At 31.6% G+C, this 22,864-nt stretch overlaps 2 protein-coding genes across 2 annotated transcripts; both read right to left on the bottom strand.

The window, feature by feature from the left end:
* Positions 1-12,847: 12,847 nt before the first annotated feature.
* On the bottom strand, positions 12,848-14,366 carry LOC101252962 (heavy metal-associated isoprenylated plant protein 28). Its single transcript, XM_004234985.5, has 2 exons — positions 14,130-14,366; positions 12,848-13,271 (listed from the first exon to the last, which is right to left on the bottom strand). The coding sequence occupies exons 1-2, from the start codon at positions 14,257-14,259 to the stop codon at positions 12,985-12,987; spliced, it is 417 nt and encodes a 138-aa protein (XP_004235033.2). The 5' UTR covers positions 14,260-14,366; the 3' UTR covers positions 12,848-12,984.
* Positions 14,367-17,811: 3,445 nt separating this feature from the next.
* Positions 17,812-20,344, bottom strand: LOC101253261 (heavy metal-associated isoprenylated plant protein 9-like). The gene is made up of 5 exons (XM_004234986.5): positions 20,022-20,344; positions 19,801-19,936; positions 19,495-19,667; positions 19,319-19,409; positions 17,812-18,524 (listed from the first exon to the last, which is right to left on the bottom strand). The coding sequence occupies exons 1-5, from the start codon at positions 20,040-20,042 to the stop codon at positions 18,067-18,069; spliced, it is 879 nt and encodes a 292-aa protein (XP_004235034.1). The 5' UTR covers positions 20,043-20,344; the 3' UTR covers positions 17,812-18,066.
* Between the last annotated feature and the right edge of the window lie 2,520 nt (positions 20,345-22,864).

Below are 22,864 nucleotides of genomic sequence, written 5' to 3'. Positions count from 1 at the left end.
AAGACAGTTGATTTTCCAAATTTTGAGGGATGCTCTACAAATTTTTATTCCCACAGTTCAATATGAGTTGACCATCTAATTAAAATAAATATATATTTACTTATCAGAATTAATTTTAAAAAAATAAATTTAGAAATTCTAAAGTATTCTTTTTCCAAGGATGCATTAATTAATTATTTTGTATCTATTCCAATGAATATTTACTCATATGCCTTATGCTATTTAGCATATTTTTCATAAATTATTTTACTGATGCATAAATGGTAAATTAGTATTATTAATCATCTTATTTATGATTTTCTAAATACTATGTAAAATAAAAAATCATCAACTAGTATGAAACATAGAGATATATTCCAATTTCTTAGACCAAATTTAATAAATAATGAAAATTTTTGTATCTTCAAATTGAGTATAAAATTAGAGTAGAGGACCACAAAAATGAAGTTTGCCGAAAAAGCAAAAGTGAAGAATCACAAATAATTTAGTCTCCCAAAAATTAAAAGTAAGATGAACATACAAATTTTTGGCCAAAAAGTTTTTTCCACAATATTAACATAATATAAAATTTAGTTCTTAGTTTACAAAATTCATTATTGTCAACATTTCAGACTATTTACATAAACTATTACGTATTCAAATTAGAGAACTTCATCGAACCCAACAAATAAATCACGGATTTCTACTATTTTCGTTATGAAAATGAATTCAGAAAATAATTTAAAGAAGAGAAAAAATTCAAATAATTTATTCCATATAAAATCTGAAACAAAATCTCTCTAGTTATTGAGAACAAAAGGGCTATATATATATAAAAGCATATAATTGAAAAGCACATTAATCGTAACACAAATAATTTGTTTGGCAGAAAAAGCTGTGATAAATGTCTAAAACGCCCCCTAATTTAATTCATGACAAATGACTATCATTTTGAAGATGAAAAAGAGCAAAAAAAATGTAATAAGATGGAAATGAAATAATTTCAATTTCAATTTCTCATCAAATGGAATAATATATATAGTATAGTTAGGAAAAATAAAAACCTAAATTTGAAATTTAAATAAATCGGAGCATGTAGGCCCCACTTAATATTATTTATTTGTGGGCCAGAAGTGTGATGGGTTACGACCCCTCGACAGTTGCCATTACTTCCATGCGCATTTAGTTTGGTTTAGCCGTTGAGGCCTTCTCTATCCTAATATAAATAAATGATTGTAAAACCATTACTCCAGTCAAGTAGACTAGCCCCTACGCTAAGAACAAACAACACACATAATTATTTTAAAAATATAATTAATGGCCAGCAAAGTACAAAGTACCGGAGAATTCAAACATGTTAGACTGAGTGAATTCATTTTCCTATTGCTTCCTTAATTTTTTTCATGTTCAATAAAATATATGATATATCTTATTTAGACAATTATTCTATATAAAATAATTAATAACAATTCATAAAAAGAACTCATAGATTATGTTACCAGAACACGCGAAAAGCACGTTCAATTGAAATATTAGTAAATCAAAATGAACTCGAGAATAAAATACTAAACTTTCAAAAAAATAGATGAGATCCTGTATTTAATCATTAGAAATGTATGAGACAAGTTCAAAATTTAAGTTTATAACCTCAAGAATATTTAACACTTAAAATTATCGGTTTAAAATTTTTGTTTCGGCGGAGACATGAAAACTGAATCAGCCAAATATACACTTTCTTCGCTGGAAATGAAGTATAAACCTCTGTTTTTCTTATTAATTTGAAGAAATTGAATCATCATCCACAGTGATGCGCATTACAAGATTCAAAGTACAAATTTGTACGTTGGATAATTAAACCAAAAAAAATAATTAAAGTGGCTCTGAGCTATAAGCTTAACCAGTAAAATTGTTGGTATAGATATAACTAAAAGTAAACAAGGAAAGAAGAAGAATCATCTCGAATAGCAGGGGAACGAAGGCTCTGTAAAAACAGAGGAACCTGCAAACGCCTTGGAACAAACAGCTGCTCTCTCATTCTTGATATAACAATTCCGTATTCTTCGAGTAATTCCACCATTTTCCCTACTTTTATCATCTCTTTTTGATTTAGAAAAATTGGTTGCACAATGGTAGTTGAAAAACCAATTTGCCTCAAACAACAACCACGAAATGAAAAGGAGAGGAGTCGTCGATACTAAATATAAGCTATAGCTACCCCTATATATGCACATAATTTTATATGTTACTGTCTTTCAATTTATACGATATAATTGAAATGTAAATTAAAAAGAGGTTTTAAAAATTTATACCAATATAAATTATTTCATTAAGTAAGTTTATTTTTATTTGTTATGTAATTTGATTAATTTTTAAAGTTAAATTAAATTATATTAATTTGATATTTTAAATAAAAATATTAAATATTCAAAAACTATATAAAAAGTACTCTATAAAACAACTTTTTACAAATCTATATGATAAAAAAAATTGATTAAAATTTTTACAGTGTAACTCTAAAAAAATTATAACAATTAAAAATGAATGACAAAAATAATGCTCTACTTAAAATTAATTAAAAAATATGTCATATAAGTTTGAGTTGGGAGAAATATTTTCTTTGCCATTATTGTTGTAATGAGATTTTTGACTTGTATTTTGGGATAATTTGACAATCTCCCATGTGGACTCTGCATCGTAATGATGTTAGTATTATTGGAAAGTTGAACTCATACAAAATTTACAATGATTTTGTTTGTGAATAAAGTTTGGTGGCTTTGTTAATTTATTTACGCGTTTAGATGGAGTACACATCATTAGCCATGAAAAGAGATTTACTGTATTTTTATTTATTTAATTTGGAGCGTGAAATATGAGATAGGTAGAGTTGTGTTACATGTGTAATCCACCTTTATTGTTTTCATCAAAAAGACAAATTTCAAGATTCTCCGTGTTGTGTTATTCATCTTTCTTATCCAAATCACACTAAATGTGAATGACAACACTTGGATAGTTCACGTTTAGGTCAAGTGAAAATAATATTATAATTAAAGAACTTGGTCAATATAGAACATAGATTTATGTAGAGCTAATCTTGTACTGATTTAAATTCAATATACTTTTGATGTTGCAATGTGAAATTGTTTGGCCTAGTTGTCGAAATCAGTTTACATTTGACTAAATTATTTGAGACAACATTTGATTTGTTAGTAATATAGCTTGGCAACATTTTTTAAAAAGGCTTTTACGTATCAAATTAAAAAAAAAAAAGATGTTACAAAAATTTAATTTGATTGATACAAATTAAAAGCAAGAGAAACTACTTTGTCGGTTTAAAAGCCAAAAAAAGGTAGAATTCTCAAATACTTAATTCTGAAAGAATGAAAAGAAAACGCTTGGGAAATTTTCTGATGATTTATTCCATTCAATATTCTGTATATGTAAAAGAAAACGTTTGGGAAATTTTCTTATGATTTATTCCATTCAATATTTTGTATATATACAAACACCTTGATGCTTAAATTAAATGAAAAACAAACAAAATAAAATAACTAACTATACACATGTCTTCTTCTAATTTGTACAAAAATAACAAAATTATTCCCTCACATGTTCAGCACGTGAGAGGAATTTCTTGGAAGGTTCCTTTTCCTGTACAGCTGGCCTCGAATCCAAAGGCCATGATTTCATCTTATTGTTTGCGATCAACGGCTCAGATTCTTTCGAATTAATTTTATGTTTTTGATTTGGTCGAGGAGGTCTGAAACTCGATGTGTCTCTCACTTTCTTTGAAGAGACGCTTCTATCTGAATGAAGCGTTTCTTCTCCAATATCCCCCCTCAAATTGGAGGTCGATGAAACCCCCAATTTGTGTAGCACAAAACGATGGGAGTCGCCTGACAAAGGCTTGGTAAAGATGTCGGCAAGCTGTTGAGCAGAGGGTACATAAGATAGGATGATTAGGTCGGCAATGAACTGTTGACGGACAAAGTGACAGTCCAATTCAACATGCTTCGTTCTTTCATGAAAAACAAGGTTCTTTGCGATGTGAATGGCCGCCTGGCTGTCTGAGTGAACAGTTATGGGCAAAGACGGAGGGATGGAGAGATCTGCATGAAGACGAACAAGCCAGGTAATTTCAGTAGTGACTCTCCTCATAGATCTGTATTCTGCCTCCGCAGAAGATAATGAGATGGAGACTTGTTTCTTCGATTTCCAGGACACAGGAGCACCTCCAAGAGTAATGAAATAACCACTAACGGAGCGTCTGCTATCCCTACAGGAAGCCCAATCGGCATCGCAGAAAGACAGCAATTCAAATGAGGGATTTGATGAGAGGAGAATCCCTTGTCCTGGATTTGTGCGAAGATAGCGTAGAACACGAAGAGCTGCATTGAAGTGAGGCTGTCGCGGTTGCCGCATGTATTGGCTGAGCGATAACACAGCAAATGACAGATCTGGCCTAGTATGTGTCAAGTAGTTGAGCTTGCCCACAAGATGTCTGTAGATGGTGGGATTTGAGAGAAGTGGACCTTCATCAGCAAGTAATTTGGAGTATGGATCAAGAGGGGAAGACACTGCTGTACCCGAACAATCAAATTCTTGAAGAAGCTCCAAGGTAAATTTCCGTTGATTAATGATAAATCCATGTTTTTCTCGGAACACTTCCATGCCCAAAAAATAGTGAATTTCCCCCAAATATTTAACCTTGAATTCTGTGTTGAGAAACTGCATAATATGACTGATTTCTGACTGATCATCACCTGTAATTAAGATATCATCGACATAGACTGCTATAAGAGAAACCAGTTCTCCATTCTTCTTATAAAATAGGGAATAGTCATTTAAGGAACCGGTGTACCCTTTATAAGTGAGAGCTTCAGCAAGCTTAGCATACCATTGTCGAGATGCTTGCTTTAATCCATAGAGGGATTTCTTTAAAAGACAAACCAAAGTAGGATTTGCAGTGGACATACCAGTAGGTAGCTTCATGTATACTTCTTCTTGTAGATCCCCATGTAGAAAAGCATTACTTACATCCAACTGATGTACAAACCACCCTTTTTTAATAGCAACAGTGAGAAGACATCTAATGGTGGTCATCTTGACCACTGGGGAGAATGTCTCAGTAAAGTCCACTCCTTCTCTTTGAACATCCCCCCTAACCACTAGTCTAGCTTTAAGCCTTTCTAGTGTACCATCAGATTTATGCTTGACCTTATAAACCCACTTACAAGGTAATGGTTTCTTACCAGGGGGTAACTCTACTAAATCCCAAGTATGATTGTATTCAAGAGCAGCTAGCTCTTTATTCATGGCAGAGACCCATCCAGGGTGGGTAGATGCTTGACTAAAACTTTTAGGCTCAGTAATATTAGAAATAGAAAGAAAAACATGTTGATTTTGAAGTGATAAAGATCCAAAAGAATAGGCAGTGGATGTAGGTGGATGAACAAAACAAGCATTGGTGAGATCAGCAAGGTATATGTTGTTGCAAACATAATCAGAAAGGTACCCTGGTCGATGGGAGACTCTAGTGGATTTTCTGGTGGGTTCACTTGAAAGAATAGAAGTATTGGGAGAAATAGGATTGGAAGAAGTAGGAGATGGAGGGACAGTAGGGTCTTGTAAATGAGAGCCTGTGTTTATTGGAATATCTGGAACAGAAGGCATAGATGGAGAATCACATAAATCAGGAGGGGAAGTTGGAAAAAATGGTGGAGAAGTGGGTGATTGAGAGGCAAAAGGGAATTGATCTTAAAAAAAATGAACATCTCTTGAGACAAAAACTCTTTTTGTTATTAGATCAACCAACTTGTAACCTTTCTTCCCTAAAGGGTATCCCAAAAACACACAAGCTGTAGCCCTAGGTTCAAACTTAGCTCTGTTTTGAGGAAGGGTGGAGGCATAACAAAGGCATCCAAAACATCTTAGGTTATGATAAGTTGGTTTTTTCCCAAAAAGAACCTCATAAGGAGTCTTTCCTTTGAGTACTCTGGAAGGCAATCTATTGATGAGATATGTTGCTGTTAAGATACTGTCACCCCAATAGGAAATAGGCAAATGAGATTGAAACATAAGAGCCCTTGCAAGTTCTAGCAAATGCCTATGTTTTCTCTCTACTACTCCATTTTGTTGTGGAGTCCCCACACATGATGTTTGATGTAAAATTCCCTGTGATCTTAGGTACATACCTTCTTGAGTCCCTTTTCTTAACTCTAGAGCATCGTCAGATCTTATACACTTAACCCTTTTGCCAAACTGTCTTTCAATCATGATCAGAAATTCTTTAAGAATAGGAAAAGCATTACTTTTAGAACTCAACAAAAACACCCAAGTACCTCTACTATAATCATCAACTATAGTGAGAAAGTATCTATATCCATCATAAGTGCATGATTTATAGGGACCCCATGTATCAACATGTATTAAATCAAACACTTGCTGGGAATGAATTTGACTAACTGGAAAAGGCAATCTGGTTTGCCTTGCTTTAGGACACACATCACATACATGATCAGAATTGAAAGAAGATTGAATGAATGTAAGAGTTTTCATCACTGAATAAGGAACATGTCCCAACCTTACATGCCAAAGATTTAAAGTAGGAACTACATTTGCTGAAACTGGAAAAGAAACTGAACTTGACTGAAGAATGGGATTGTTTTTCTTTTGAAAAGAAACTACATTGTTCTTGAAACTAACTTCAGACTTAGTGCTAGTGGGCTGCATGAGATAAAGTCCTTCTTTCATCTCACCAAAAGCTTGAGTGGTCTTCATTGAAGGGTCCTGTAATATACACTCACTAGCTGTAAGTAACACATGACAATTATATTAACTACACAATTTATGAACAGATAATAAATTGTATTTAAAAATAGGAACATGGAGCACATTATGGAGAGTTATCTTGGGCAAAATAGGGACACTTCCTGTATGAGTCACAATTATCCTGAAAGAGTTAGGCAAAGTGATAGTCATATGTGTAGGAAGAGGAATCAAGGAGGTGAAGGATTTGGAATCAAAACACATGTGTTCTGAAGCACCTGAATCAATGATCCAGGTGCTGGAATTGAAAACTGAGAAACATAACCCAGTATATTGTAAAATTGTACCAGCAATTGCTCCTGCATTGAATCCAGTTGCAGAGTTACTTCCCTGCCTTACTTGGATATCTTTGGCAACCTGTTCAACCAAATTAGCATACTGATCCTTGTTAAGATACTGACCAAAATTGTTATCATGATTAGAACTACTTCCATGATTAAAACTGCCTCCATTTGTTTCCTTATGTGAATTGTGAACTGTCTCAGCTTTAACACCTGCAATTGCCCTATTTGTTTTGCTTGGATAGAACTTAGACTTGGTAAATTAAAAATCATCAGGAAACCCTATGAGTCTAAAACAATTTAATTCCACATGACCTACTTTTCCACAGTAAGAACAAGTGACATTAGGATCATACTTGGTTCCCCTTGCTTTTCCCTTCACTGCTCCTTTTCCATTTCTTTGATTATTGTTAACTGCATATTTCTGTGTTGCATTTGTGTTCCTGATTTCCAGTTTTCTGATTGAACCTTCCTTGAGATGTTGTCATGAAAGCTGCAGACTCAGCATTCAAAGTTGAATTAACATATACTTCCCTTTGATTTTCATCTAGAAGTAGGAGAGAATATGCATGATCAATATTTGGCAAAGGATTCATCATTAAGATGTTTCCTCTTGCTTGTGCATAGACATCATTAAGCCCCATCAAAAATTGGATCAACTTCTGATCTTCCAAGGACTTCACTAACTTATCCTTTCCTTGACATGTACACACACAAGTGCAAGATATAGTGTGATTGAGAGAATCGAGTTCATCCCACAGTCGTTTGAGTCGAGTGAAATACCCTGCTATGTCACTGTTAGCTTGAACAAGGCCTGAGAGTTCTTTTTGTAAATGATATAGTTTAGCACCATTAGATCTACCAAATCTGTGCTCCAAGCTATCCCATAATTCCTTTGCTGTTTTGGAATAGATAACACTGTCCCCAATGTCCTTTAGTAATGAATTAAGTATCCATGATATCACCATATCATTACAGAAGCTCCATTGCTCATAATCTACTGCATTCAAATCTGGTGCTTTACATGTTCCATTGATGAAACCTAATTTCTTTTTCGTAGATAATGCTATCAGAACTCCTCTTCTCCATCCTGGAAAACCTCTTCCATCAAAGACTGAATTGACAATTGTCATTCCAGGTGAATCAGAATGAGCAAGAAAATAAGGGTTATTGTTATTAGCTGTTGTGTTGAGATTGGTGAGATTAGTGTTGACATTTACTTGAGGAGTTGTGTTCTGTGGAGGAATGCTTTCTTCCATCGTGTTGGTAGATTAGGAGAAGATTTGAAGGATGAATTCGATCGAGCTAATGCTCTGATACCATGAAAGAATGAAAAGAAAATGTTTGGGAAATTTTCTGATGATTTATTCCATTTAATATTTTGTATATATACAAACACCTTGATGCTTAAATTAAATGAAAAACAAACAAAATAAAATAACTAACTATACACATGTCTTCTTCTAATTTGTACAAAAATAACAAAATTATTCCCTCACATGTTCAGCACGTGAGAGGAATTTCTTGGAAGGTTCCTTTTCCTGTACAGCTGGCCTCGAATCCAAAGGCCATGATTTCATCTTATTGTTTGCGATCAACGGCTCAGATTCTTCCGAATTAATTTTATGTTTTTGATTTGATCGAGGAGGTCTGAAACTCGATGTGTCTCTCACTTTCTTTGAAGAGACGCTTCTATCTGAATGAAGCGTTTCTTCTCCAATAAATTCTTCAACAAAAGCTTAATCAAACTCCTTTATTCTTGGAAATAAGTGTTAAGTGTTTTTTTTTTCATTTTTAAAAATTACACATGTTTTACCTTTCATGAAGCTACTAGTCATAATCGTTTTTATATTTTTATTTTTGCTAAAAAAAACCTTTGGCCTTTCTTCATCATTTAGGTTTTGTTTAATAGACAAATAATTAGCGTTTTACACCGCAAAGGAAGGAGAATATATAATGATAATTAAAAATATATTTTATATAGAGAAATCCTTATATATTATAAATAAAAACTACGAAAATAAGGTCAAATAAAAGATTTAAAAAATATATTCTCATGAGAAATGTGGATTATATTTATATGATGAATATGACAACTCATCATCTAGACATAAAGAGATTTCAAACAATTGTTACCTACTCGATGAACCTACTAATAATAATACAAGTCTAGTCTTTCTCAACTATAAAATCTATAAATATTTCCAACAAAATTTAATGATATTATTGAAAAACTTCTTAAAAGATGAAATAAATTCAAAGATGGAAACTTTGTAACTGTAAAAAAGTAAACAAAAAGTTTTGCTCGGTCAAGCCCTAGTTGATAAAATAATTAACTCACTTATATTTAGTTCTCTACCTCTCTTTAATTTTCTATTTTTCATTTCAAATTCCTTGATAATTTTTATTGACAGTAAATATGAGATTTTCGTCATTTTTTTTACCTTATTATTACATTTAATATTCAACAACTAAAATGTTAAACTTAAAATTTCGTTATATTTTTCTGTTGAATTTGATAAATTAATTTACGCATACAAGATATTATACTTAACTAATATCCTTACTATTATTGGGTCTAATTAATTAAGGCGTGGTTTTGTTGACTTAAATAGTGTTTGCAGTCACTATCGTTAGTTGCTTATGAGCTACGCAATGAAATAAAATATATGAGTAGTCAATTTTCTTAATCAAGATTGTTAAAGGCCTATTAATTTATTGGTAAATTTTTCATTGTTCGAATACTTTTTTTTTCAAGATGGAAGTTATACCATAATGTGTATGGTTAGTTTGGATTGAATTCAAGTTCAACGTTTAATAAATAATGAAATGCAGGTGACTTTTTTTTCTTTTTTTTTTTTTGGAATCAAATTTGGTACAAAGTCGTCTCAGATTAATTAGGTCATGTGTCACGACTTATTCATTTAGAAACTCGATGCTACGTCCTCAGTTTTCGTTTAATTAAAAAAAGAAAACGATCAATATCGGCCAAATGGATATAAATATGAATTATAAACGCAAATATTTTCTGGTTACGAAGTTATACTCCTACAAGAAAAAATATATATTCTCTTTTCCTTTGATATAACAGAAATGTTGTTAAACAATGAAAAAAGTCTTATATTGATTGACGAACTCTTTACAAGGGTTAAACAGTCCTCCTTTCTTTGAGCTAGTTCTTTTGAGGTGTGAGCTACACTCAAAATTTAATTAACATGGTATCAGAGTTGGGTCCGTTTGAACTAGCAATTTTAGTTAAAATTCCTATCCCATCCTAAACGCTAGTTCATGCATCAAAGGATTCCAAATCATATTAATTTAAGAAATACACAATAAACCTCTCTTGGGGGTAGGGATGGCAATGGGGCACTGTATGACGCGGGTGGTGCAGGTTGAGCTTAATTCGCCCCGCATAGCAACACTTTTCATTTTCAACCCTTCTCACCCCTCCCCGCATAAACCCCTGCCGAATAATTTTTTAATATTTTCTTTTTCTAATTATATTTAATACTTAAAATAAAATTCATAAAAATTTATTCATTTTTTCATTAAGTTGTATTAGTTTAATAGGATAGTGACGTAAAATTTTATTTTTTAGGGGTCAATTGAGACACATGCAAGAAATTGCATTATTTTTATTGAACCATTTTCATTTATTATCTTGAACTTTTTAGTAGGTTTAATGAAATTATCTTAATAAATAATGTTATATCCCTCTATAACATGTAAAAAGTTAAAATTAAGTACGCATAAAATCACATATACCTGCAATCCGCCCCACTCCACATTAATTTTAAAAAAATTCACTTAAAACCGCCGCACATAACCTTAAAACTCCTGCCCAACATAGCCTTAAACCCACCCGCCCCGCTCTATTACCATCCCTACTTGGTGAGGAACTAGAGTATATCCATATTATTTTATCAATAAAATTATTGTGATTACAATTATTTTCTACAATATTAAAATTCGTCACAAACAATCGTAGTAGCATTACGATGTTAAAGAAAAATAAAAATTCTTCAAGAATGTGTTAGATTGCAGAAGAGGTGTCATTTGACAAGAAACGGTGAGCTTTAGGCATTGAAGATTTTGCCCACCTGCCTTAAAACCCGCAAATAATTTTTTTTTTAAAAAAGGAATAAATCCGTTGCACCAGCATAGATTCAAACTCATCCCACATATATGAATTTAAATGTGTTCTGCTTCACGATCGTTCCGTCTCATTGTCATCCTTATTATTATTAAAAATATATGTCTGACATTAATCGTTCCGTCTCATTGTCATCCTTATTATTATTAAAAATATATGTCTGACAATAATAGATTATAAGTACTCTATTTCAAATCATGAATCGTACCTTTATGATCTACTACTACTGTTATTGATTTATAATGAATAATGATCTACTATTATTCGTACCTCTTGCGTGGTCGTCTAAGGAGAGCAAGGATCTCAACAAATATGAGGTCCATATACTCCTATAAATCATCAATTAATTGGAGTGCTGAGTGTGTATATATATATTAATGTACGATGGTCAAATGACAATTGTTTATATTTAAACACATATTATATATTTATTGATTTAATATAATCAACTTTATATTTTTGAGTTTCTAGCTACAATAGAATGGCAAAAATAAGTGAAGGGTCAAACATAAGATAATAACGTGTATGAAAAATTAAAAAGTTTTCAAAAAGAGGACAAATAGATAATCTAAAATACAAAACATAAATTATCTAAAACTATGTACGTACTTAGTTGTATTTATGCTTTTACTTTGACTAAGAGTAGTTAACGCAAGTAATGGCGGCAAATGCATTGTATGGCAAAGTCGATGCGGACATATTCCTAACTAGAAAACTTACAAGCCTCATTTTATTTTATTAGACAAATAAAAGAAAGGCCTCGCAAGTCACAAGTATATTATTATTATTATTATTGGTATCTCTAATCTCTAATTTGTAAACGAAATATGACATGACATTTAATTTATCGTACCTCACATGCCAAATGAATAGTATTTCAATTCTAGGCGTGAAAATACATCAAATCTTCAACTGACTTGTAGCTACTTATATACACCTAAATGGATTCAAAATTTTAATTTCGGGGATTCAAGAATCAAATTTCAATTATTGAGCCAAAGTTTTAGTGCACTGATCTCTCTCACCTAACAGACTAATTGTTTTAGTTGAGCTCTCATATTTAAAATACAGAATCACGATAAAATCATATGAGCACTCGTTAACTTTGAAAAAATCATGTTTATATATATATCTTGAAAAATTAGCAAAAACTAAATATATAATAATGCTCGCCATAGAAAGCATATAATGAAATCATATTGTATTGAAATGGATAGTTTGGATTACACATACAAATATAAAAGTTCATTGATATAATTACTCCAAACTAGCAACAAATTCTTACAAGGGAAGAAGTAAATATAACAAGGAAGAATGGAGCTAGGGAGGTTCCAGACAATTCTAAGCAACTAAGAAATAAGAGACACGTTCATAACATAGTACAAATACATTAATTTACTCTTCTATATATAAGCATCTTCTCAGGGTTACAAAAGTAATTCGATATATTTCCACATGAATCCTCCATCTTAGTCATATTTTCATATAACAAAGCATACGATTGTTCTTGGTAGTGAGATTAGTAGTAGCTTAATTAGGAGCATTAATTGATAAAGTAAAAATAGAAGTTGAGTTTTTATGTTAAAACTCCATAAAACTATTGCCATAATAAACAAAACATATAGGGATTAATATTCATTTGTGCCACAAAAAGCGAACCTAGGAAAACTTAATTAATCGCCAATTAACAAAATTGGCATCTATTTACAATGTGGCTCATTTATAATTGAGGGGTTGATGTTTTCATTAGAATGAATATGATCTTGTGAAGGCCTTTTTTAAAGCTAATTTCAAGCTTAGAGATCGAGCCCTTATGAGAGCTAAAGGTTGCGCCCTAGGCCTAATTCGATAACGAGAAGATGCTGGTGAGCTTGATGATGAATCTCTTTCTGATTCTTCCATGTTGTCTTCTTCATTCCAAAAACGAGCCGCCTTTCGTTTGCTTCTAACTCTGGCTAACACATCATACTTGTTGCAGATTCCCCATATTGTCACCTTTTGTTGTTCAAAATCTACGTTCACTGAATATATCCCTGATATTTTTTTTACATATAATTAATACAATGAGTGCATGTATTATTTGTCAAAAGCTCAAAGGAAAAAAGAAGTAAGTATTGTATTATTAATAGGGAAATTTACGTATTAAATATCCATCTAGTTTATCTAAGTATGTCCTATCTATGCACTTTTATCGTATAAGTTGTATGTATATTAATATACCTTACATATACACAATGTAAACTAGATGACCCAGAGGAGCATTTGCCAGAGTGACAAACACATAATCTATAGATAGTGTAAGGTCCGTTTGGATGGGCTTAATAAAAGCAGCTTTAAAAAGTAATTTTGAAAGTGCTGAAATTTATTTTTAAAATAAGCAGTTATGCGTTTGGATAAAAGTGTTGAAGTTGCTATGCCAAACGTGAAAAAGGAAAAAATGGAAGAAAGAGATGTTAGGGTTATGTGGGTAATTTGGAAATTGTATAAAAATATTAAGGCAAAAAGATAAAAATGCTAAGCTAAAAAAAAAAAAAAAACACCCCTACCCAACTTTTAACTTTTGGTTTAAAATAAGTTTTTTTTTTAACTTAAAATATGTTATTTTGAGTATTGTCAAACAACTAAATAAGTCAAAAACCAGTTTTTAAGTCAGTTTGACCAGCTTTTAAACTGAGCCAAACAGGCTCTAAGCCCGTTTTCCTGGGCCTGATTGCTTAAATCTACAGTCGGAACATATCGGTCCATTGACTTGGGCCTTTTACATATCTTCATGTACCATCCTATATCTCTACAAATTAACTGAATACATACAAGAACCAATAAAACAAGACATCTGATGACTTCATGAAAGTTGTGTCCCAATACACATGCTAAAATAAAAATAATTTTACCTTTGATATGGGAAAGAGCATTGTTGATTTTTCTCTCACAACCATAAGAGTAGAGTGGCACCATCATTTCCACATACTGAGGTTCTACGTTAACATTTCTGCCTGCCGGGACTATCTGCATGTTAGCCATGCCCAAATTCGAATACTCAACGCAACTATAATTGTGTTATTAATACAGTATGTGTCACATTAAGTTGAGTACTTGGGCTGATGATGAGTTACGTTGTATATATAGTGCTAATTAACATTTTAGAATATTATGAAATTGATGACACCATCTAAAATCAAAAGCAACAGACAACATACTAAAAGATTCTTTCTAAAAAGTTAGCTAGCATCCCTTTTCTACTTTTCGCTTAATTCATCCATAATTTTTTTTATAGTACAAATTAATTAATCCTACTGCTGCTGAAAGTCATAAAAATTGTCGCATCTACTAATCTAAGGTTCACTGCATAGAGGAAATTTTATTTAATTCTTTTAAAAAGATTAGTGTCATCATTCAAACGATAAAGTTTCTTTTTCACAACCCATGTGCACTGCATTGCTTAGCATGTAAGTTTAGTTATTATAAATGCTAAGAAATGGATATTGTTAAGGATTTCAACTGTTTTTTTTTCTTTTCTACAAAAGTTTACTAATATTTCTTCATGCTTCCTAGTTCTGATACCCGGCCCATTTGGCTTTTTGCAGTGTGAAGTTAGGATAGTTGAACTACTCTTTAATCTCTTGTATAAAAAAAAATGTGGTTGGAATTGAGGCAGTAACACAATTTAGTCATATAATTTCTAATATTGATCCCATTATATTTATAAGCTTTGCAAGAGTTTGAGACGGATTCATAAATTAGATGTATTTAGTACTAGGGTTATTAATATTGAGCCCATTATATATGTAAGGTCGTGAGTTTATTACTTACTATTTATTGGACACGTTTGAGATGGATTTACAATTTAAATTTTAAGTCCTCCCCTGGTTGAAGCAAGGCGGACTTAGAGTGGGTAATTTTTGAATTCTTTCAAACTCAATAATTTTGACTCGTTATAATGATTTGTATTACAAATTCACTAAATAAGTATATAAGTAATATCGAATTTGATAAATTAAATAGATCATTTATAAAATCTTAAATTCAAATTTTGAATTTACGTCCAAATCAAAAACCTAAAGTAATAGGGAGATTGAAGGAAAATTTTTTCTGTAGTGTCAAATGGTGATAAACCTAAAAGAATTGTCGTGATTCCTTTTACTGTCATGGAAAAGGTGGTCGCACTTTTACGTAGCTCATGGTCTTAGATGACGCCAAAGTAATCTTATCCTATACATATATTCTTCAGTGAACCTAAAGTTTAAGGAATAAGGCTGCACTTATTACGCCGATTTTTAAATTCGTTTGAATTGATTTATTTTAGATAGTTTTAAACTTACTCCAAATTAAACCAGCTTTAACTATCCAAATGTATATATTGTTTTAATTTGAACATCAAGTGCGCCATCAAGCATAAAAATAGGCATTAATTAAAACATGTTACACCATAAAATTAATGTACTAAAAAATTAATTGATAAAAGTGTAATGTTTATCCGCACATCTCCCTCTCGAAAAACTCACTTATAAAATTATACTAGATATTGTTATTGAAATTAAACGGCCAAAAGATACTTGGATGCATGCAGTAGCTACCGTAGACAGCATGCGAACATGGGCTCACGACAAAAGTAAAGCCTATTAATTGCTCTATTTGTGCTGCATGCCCTAGCATTTTTATTTTAAAGTATAGCAGCAATATTTGAATAGAAACACAACAGGACAACTAACCCCTGCTTAAATAGAATTTAATGACAATGACAAAGAGGATGTATAGTGACAAGATTTCGAGTTAATAAAGCATGTTCTTTCTTTTCATCAAATAAGAGTTAAACGACATTCCCTATCATCATCTTGATCAGCAATAATTCTACCCACTGATTGTGATAACATAGATACTTCTTAATTGAGTCCGTCACTCCATTTAGAAACAATGTTAAAAAGGTTGTTTTACGATTTTTGACTTTCTTAATTATTTATTGAAACAGAAATATAAATTTGAAATCTTTAATTATCGCTCCAATCCTATCAAAACCCCAATATAGACTATTCCAATGCTAAACGTGGATTGTCGCTACAAGCGACACAATGGAGTGCGGAGAAATGAAATTTATGGAGACAAAAGGAGATGAACGTATTTTGAGAGGAAAAGTGGGCCACTCCCACGTTACAAAAGGGTCCCACGGGCCCACTCTTTTGCTATGAAACTCTCCTGTTTTTTAAAAATGACTTTATTTATTTTTTAGTCTGTGATTCATTTCCTTTTTTGATAAAATTTTAATTTTAACATTAGAAAACACGTTTTTTAATATAACTTTAATTTAGAATCACAATATTAAAAAGTATAACTTCCAAGTCGGTAGCTGACTCAGATCTGCGTAAATCCCAAACGGTGGGACCGAACCACGTGGAACCCATGCATTTGTCTGTGTAGAGGGAAAAAGTAGAATCTACTATCGAACACTTTCTAACACGCATTATGTCTCAATTTGTATTTTTAGGAGTGGTCATGGCTCCTTCTCAATTTGTTGGATGTAATTGAGTGTTTATTAAGTTTGAGAATACAAATTAAGACTGATAGGAGAAATTTTATTATTATAAATGAATTTTGAAATTAAATTTTTTTTGCTAATAATAAAAAGAGGCATTTTGTTAAAGACACTTAAAAAAAAAAGAAATTTTTATAATTAAACATCAAAACATTTCACTTTTTTGGGATTTTATTGGAAATTCAACAATGAGCCATAAAATTTTTGTTGTACTTTGAGTTTCGGATCAAAACCTTTGTTTTCACTTTTAGAAGATTTTCATCTACAAATTTATCTTTTTTTTTATATATAAAATAAACTTTTTAAAATGATATTTTACTTTTTTTAAAAAAAAATAAATGTACTTCTTAATTTTAAATATTTGTTATAAAAATATGGCCGAACACAACTTTAATTTTATAAAATAAAGTGTTTAATTTTCCTATTTTTATGGGAAAATGTCCTCTTAAATTGAGGTCTAAAAATTACTGGAATTGATCTCCTTTCCTTTTTGGTTTGTTTAAAAAAAATGACTTCTTCCTTCTTTTGGTAATATTTTAATTTCAACTTTCCTCGTCACACTTTTAAGCCACAAGATCAACAGGCAGTTTTGTACATTTCATCTAACTTTAAATTAGGGTTATAAGATTCAAAAGTCTCCTTTATATTTTTAAACTCCGTGCCAAATTAAACCAGGTCATACTTTGTCAAACGGAGAAACCATAAAATTTTTTCCAATTGTTTTCACAGTGGCTTCATTACAAAGTGTTTTTGTTTCGAGCCTGCTTTTATGGTATCTCTAATTTTATCATATATGATTGTAATTTATATGTGATAAACTACAATCATATGTGTGAACATACTTAAATCATATTTATAAATCAGTTGCAAATTAAAAGTGCTTATATCAATATAAGTTTCGTCGTATATAATCGAACGAGCATATAATAAAATATAAACATCTAAGAATCATCTAAGATAGACAACTCTGCGTAATTAACATTAAATAAAATATCATATCGTAACATTATCAAAGATGGTAAATAATATTTATACACAACAAACAATAATGATGTAACATTTTTATATCTACTCTTGAAATAACATATTCAGATTAGATATATATTACACGATAAACATTTGTATTTATCATTATTCATCTAGAGATAGAATAATCCCCTTCACATGACCATCCAAGCAACAAATCAAATTCAATACTCCTACGTTTTAAATTAATCATCGTTTCACAATATCATAAAAACTTAGTGTGAGGATTGATTAATCAAGTACGTACTATAATTGATAGCATGTTTATTTATTAATTATGTAATGCAACATGCATTGGGATTTTCATCTGAGAATAACTGCGGAGGTGGAATTCTTTCAATGACGTAAAGTGGCTGATAAGGATGATAGTACATCAACTTATTAATCGTATGTTCATCATAATGATCTTCAATTGGAATGATCATCGCTTCTCCTCCACCACCGCCTTCGTTTTTTTCTCCCTCCGGTGGTTTTTCACCATCGCCCCCTTCTTTATTTTCAGTCGGGGGTGTACCTTCATCTTTCTTATCTTCGGGCGTTGGTTCTTCAACGGGCTTCGCCTCGTCGGGCTTGGTCTCTTCAACGGGCTTTTCGGGCTCAGGTTCGGGCTGAGGGACAATTTTGGCTTGTTTTTTGGTGCGTCGATAGACGTAGTCGACGAGTTTGTTAGCGTCCATAGTGCCCGTCACCGTTACTTTGCCAGTGCTGGCTTCTGTTTCCGCACTTCTAACACCTAAATTCAACAAGATGTACAAACACTAATTAATTTAATATTATTGTGTGTTAATTAAATAAATATTATCGTATCATTAAATTATAGTAATACTTAATTTATGGCGGACAGAATAATAGGTTTAGTAAGGAATAAATCCAGAATCGCTAAATTCTATTTGGTCAAAGAGAATAGTTCTGATTTTACACGGTCAATCGACAGACTTTAAGCAATTAATTACCCATCATTTCTGAGATTTCTTATCATGTTTTTCAGGCTATTAATTATGTGCAAATTATTCAAATAATTTGTAAATGCTGTTGCAACTTTATATATATGGATAACATTTGTGCACCTGCCCATTGTCCCACCACCACCTAAAATATGGGGACAGAGGGGAATAACTCACCATCTCTCTAGGTAAAAACTTATTTTTATCCTAGTGTGTGTATATATATATATATATGGTATTTATTTGAATATAAAATGGTTTTACTCAACCTTGATTAAATGATTTGTACTTTACTTCATATTAACTGATTGATAAGGTTATATCTAAACATTTGATATGGATAAATTTTACTCTTAGAAGCTTTATGTTGACATTCTATGGCTTGCTCTTGCTTAGTATTTTTCGTGTTGAAAAAATAAAGTGAAGCAAAACGCATGATAAAAGAATAACTAACTAATTATTCATTTCACTGTGCTGTGTGAATATGATTTCCTCATTACCACCCGAAAATCTAATAACGTTAGTGTTATTGATGATGGATCCCAATCGTTAACTAGTTAAAAGTTTTGAATAACATGGTTACCTTTCATTCTGAGAATCTTTTTTTTAAGTTGCTCGGCGCAAGCCTCACAATGCATGTTGACATTAAGCTCCACAGTAGTCAATCCACTTACCTAATAAAAGCAAACATTATGATTCTTTAATTATATGAACAATCAATCAAAAAAAAAGTAGTATAACATGCCACAACAATTATACCTGTGAAGCAACCACTTGAGGAATTGGTTCACCTTCAGCAGCCGGCAGGGGTGATAACACTTTTGCAACTCTTTTAGTTTTCTTCGTAATTCTGTCGCACACTGCTTGTGGCTCTATTACTCCCTTTATTGTCACTGTGTTTTTCGCCATTTCTATTACTACTCCCTCAACCCCTGCTCCAAGGTACACAAAATTAGGGTCGAGAGAGCTAAAGGGGATCGAAAAATAACACTATACTATACTACATACACTTCCTGTTATGAAAATTCTGCCGCTGCGATATAAAAACATAGAAGGTATACAAACCTCTAATCTTTGAAATGGACCTCTCAATTTTCTTTGCACATCCAACACAATGCAAGTCAACGTACAAAACAAAAGGCGAAGGTGGTTTTGGCTCTGTTTGCTCTTCCTCTGTTTTTACTTCTTCCTTTGGTGGCTCCTGTTTTACGTACATTTCAATCACAATCTCATCCATTCGATAAACAAATATAAATCCATTCATTAAAAAAAAACAGAGTACTAACCTGTTTCGTTTCTTCACCCATTGTCTCTGTTTTTTCGATTGAGTCAAAAACAGAGGGATAGGTTTTATATAGTTGAAAAGTTGGAGAATCAAATAAGGAGTTCTATGACAAAATAAGATTGTAAAGAGAGAAATGGGCGGTGCGATTATTACTCAAAAAAGCAGAGTCTATGCGATGGCAGAGCACATGCAGACTACAATCAAACTAAATTTATTCCTTCTTTTTGTATATTAGTTACGGAAGAACCAATTTTTTTTTTAAAGAGAGAAGAAGAGGGGTTTCCAAAGAGTAGGGGCTAATCAAATTTATAGACATAATAAAGTGGATTCAATTTAATTAAAAAAATAATTAGTAGGAGAGAGATTAGATACAAAAGAGAATATTGTGCTTTGTGAGAATACTAATTTAATCAAATTATTATATAAAATGTACTATCTCCATTTATTTAGTTTAGAGCTTTTTGAGAGTTGAAATTATATTGAATTTTAACTTTAAACATTCATTAGATTAACTCTCAAAAATCAAAATTATTTATGATTTTTTCATTATTTAACACTTTATTTTAGACCTAAAATCAAATATTTAGTGAGTGAGCATTTAATTTGAAGTCGAGCAAAATAAATATTGTTCTAATACTAATTGACTCTACAAAAGGAGGATTGTCCACGTGTAACTTTTTTTCAACTAAGAGTGAGTATGTTGCTTAGGTTTCGAGAACTATTGTTGTCTCCTGTTTGAGTGTGTCCCACCATTATTAATCACCTACCTAATCACATAATTTGTCTTAATACATTGACCCAAGAGCAGATTAATTAGCCAAACCATCACTGATTAACTTCAACTATGCGTTAATCAGACCTTTAATTCATTTCACATTTTCCTAATCTTCTTTTTAATTGTAGAAAATTCTAGAACAGAAGATGAAAAATTAAACACGTGGGGGGCCTCGTATAGAGAATGTTAATGGATCAGTAAACAATACTCCAATTTGCTATGCTTCATAATGAACTAGCAAACTCCATTATTTGAACTTTTTTTTCTCCCTTTTATCTGATCTTCAATTTTAAAGGTACTTTTTTTTCCCTGCATAAATTTATCAACTTTTTTGTCGCAGATAAAAAAATATATATATATATATATCTCTAAACTTTAATTTATGCGATACAACTTGGTAACTTTGAACAAAATATGGGGATGCTAAATTTCTAATGATTTGCGTGTAAAGTTCTTTGAGCTTCAAAGTTGGTATCACATGGGTTGTTCCATTTCTACATCTCAAACTCCCCGATCGATTTAATTCAGTATGTTAAACGTGAAATATAATAAATTTAAGTGATAATACTCAATTATCCCTCTAGCCTATACCCAAAATCCCTACGACACACCTTATCTTTGATGAGGTCCTATTACCCCTTCAACTTTTTGTTCAAGTTATTTATTACCCCTTGCGTGCCTACGTGGCAATAATAATCTGCAAGGTCGATTTGTTTGTTGAACACGCGCCGGGACCCACTGTTTCAGCTTTCGATAAAGTTACTTTACACTTCCCAAGTTTGAAAAGCTGGCGTTTCCTCTTTTCCAAATTAATTTTACCAAAAAGTAGATGAAGTAGAAAGAGAGAAAGTGTTGCATGTGTGGACGGGATCGATTTCAAAGGTTAGAAATTAGATTTTCAACTGAAATTTGATTTTCGTTATTGGATTTTGGGAGTTAATTTTTGGTTGCAGTGTAACATTGAATCGTTCTCATCCATACACAACTTATTCAACTCGAATTTTGTCATAACCCTAACTTTATAAACATTGTCAAAAAAAAAATAAGATTTAATAATCGACATAAAAAGATGTAACGAATATATTAAATTTTACTTTACCTTTTCAAAACAAGGAGCTATTTAACTTGAATGATAATGGATGGAGCTTCTTCAAAAATGAAGAACCATGAACATGGAGTTATTTTTTGAAAAGAGGAAGAAGATGCTTTTGAGAGAAACAATAAAATTTATTTTTGTTTTCTTTTCAAATTGCTTTGACACGTGGCTAACTTGTATTGGTCATTGTTAGTCAAAATCTGCACTCACTCTGCACTCACGCGTCCTACATGGGTGAAATCACGACTATTGCCACGTAGGCACGCAAGGGGTAATAAATTACTTAAAAAAAATGGAGGGTAATAGGACCTCATCAAAGATAAGGTGTATCATAGGGATTTTGAGTATAGGCTAGGGGATAATTGAGTATTATCCTAAATTTAATAATTGAAATTTATATAAAGTAATAATATATTAATTTAGAGTTTTAAATTCAAATTTAGTGGGTGCCAAAATTAATCACGTCTATGTACTCCTGAATAATAAAATTGTATAAAACAGAAATAATAGCAGAAATAGAAAAGAAAAGAGACCCAACAAAAAGGAAAACAGAAACTGGTAAATAAAGAAAGGAAAATAGATAAATGTTATAGACTTAAATTAGAGTTTGTAGTTCATGTGACATTTTTCTGTTTAACGATCGATTAATTATAAAATTCATACTTACGATTCTTTCACTAAACCAACCTTACCAAACAGGTCCAGAATCCAGACAATGAAATTGATTGATAACTAGTAACTACTAATACTTTAACATTCATTTTGTCAAATCTAAATTATCTGTCGTGACTTTTAAAAATAATTATCTCAAATTATTTGTTTATTAGACCTTTTTTTTTAATTTTATCTATTTCTTAGTTACATGTTAAAGAGAAGATAACAAATAGTTTGATTAATTTCAAAAGGATTTTTCTATGTGGAATTGATTAATTAGGTAATTAAAGTAAGTACTTTTGAGATCAAAGTTGTGAAT

The sequence above is a fragment of the Solanum lycopersicum genome, chromosome 3 (genome assembly GCF_036512215.1).
Source record: "Solanum lycopersicum chromosome 3, SLM_r2.1".
NCBI classification, from domain to species: Eukaryota; Viridiplantae; Streptophyta; class Magnoliopsida; order Solanales; family Solanaceae; genus Solanum; species Solanum lycopersicum.
The sequence above is the reverse complement of the archived record's forward strand: the minus strand, read 5'-3'. Positions and strand labels throughout refer to the sequence as shown.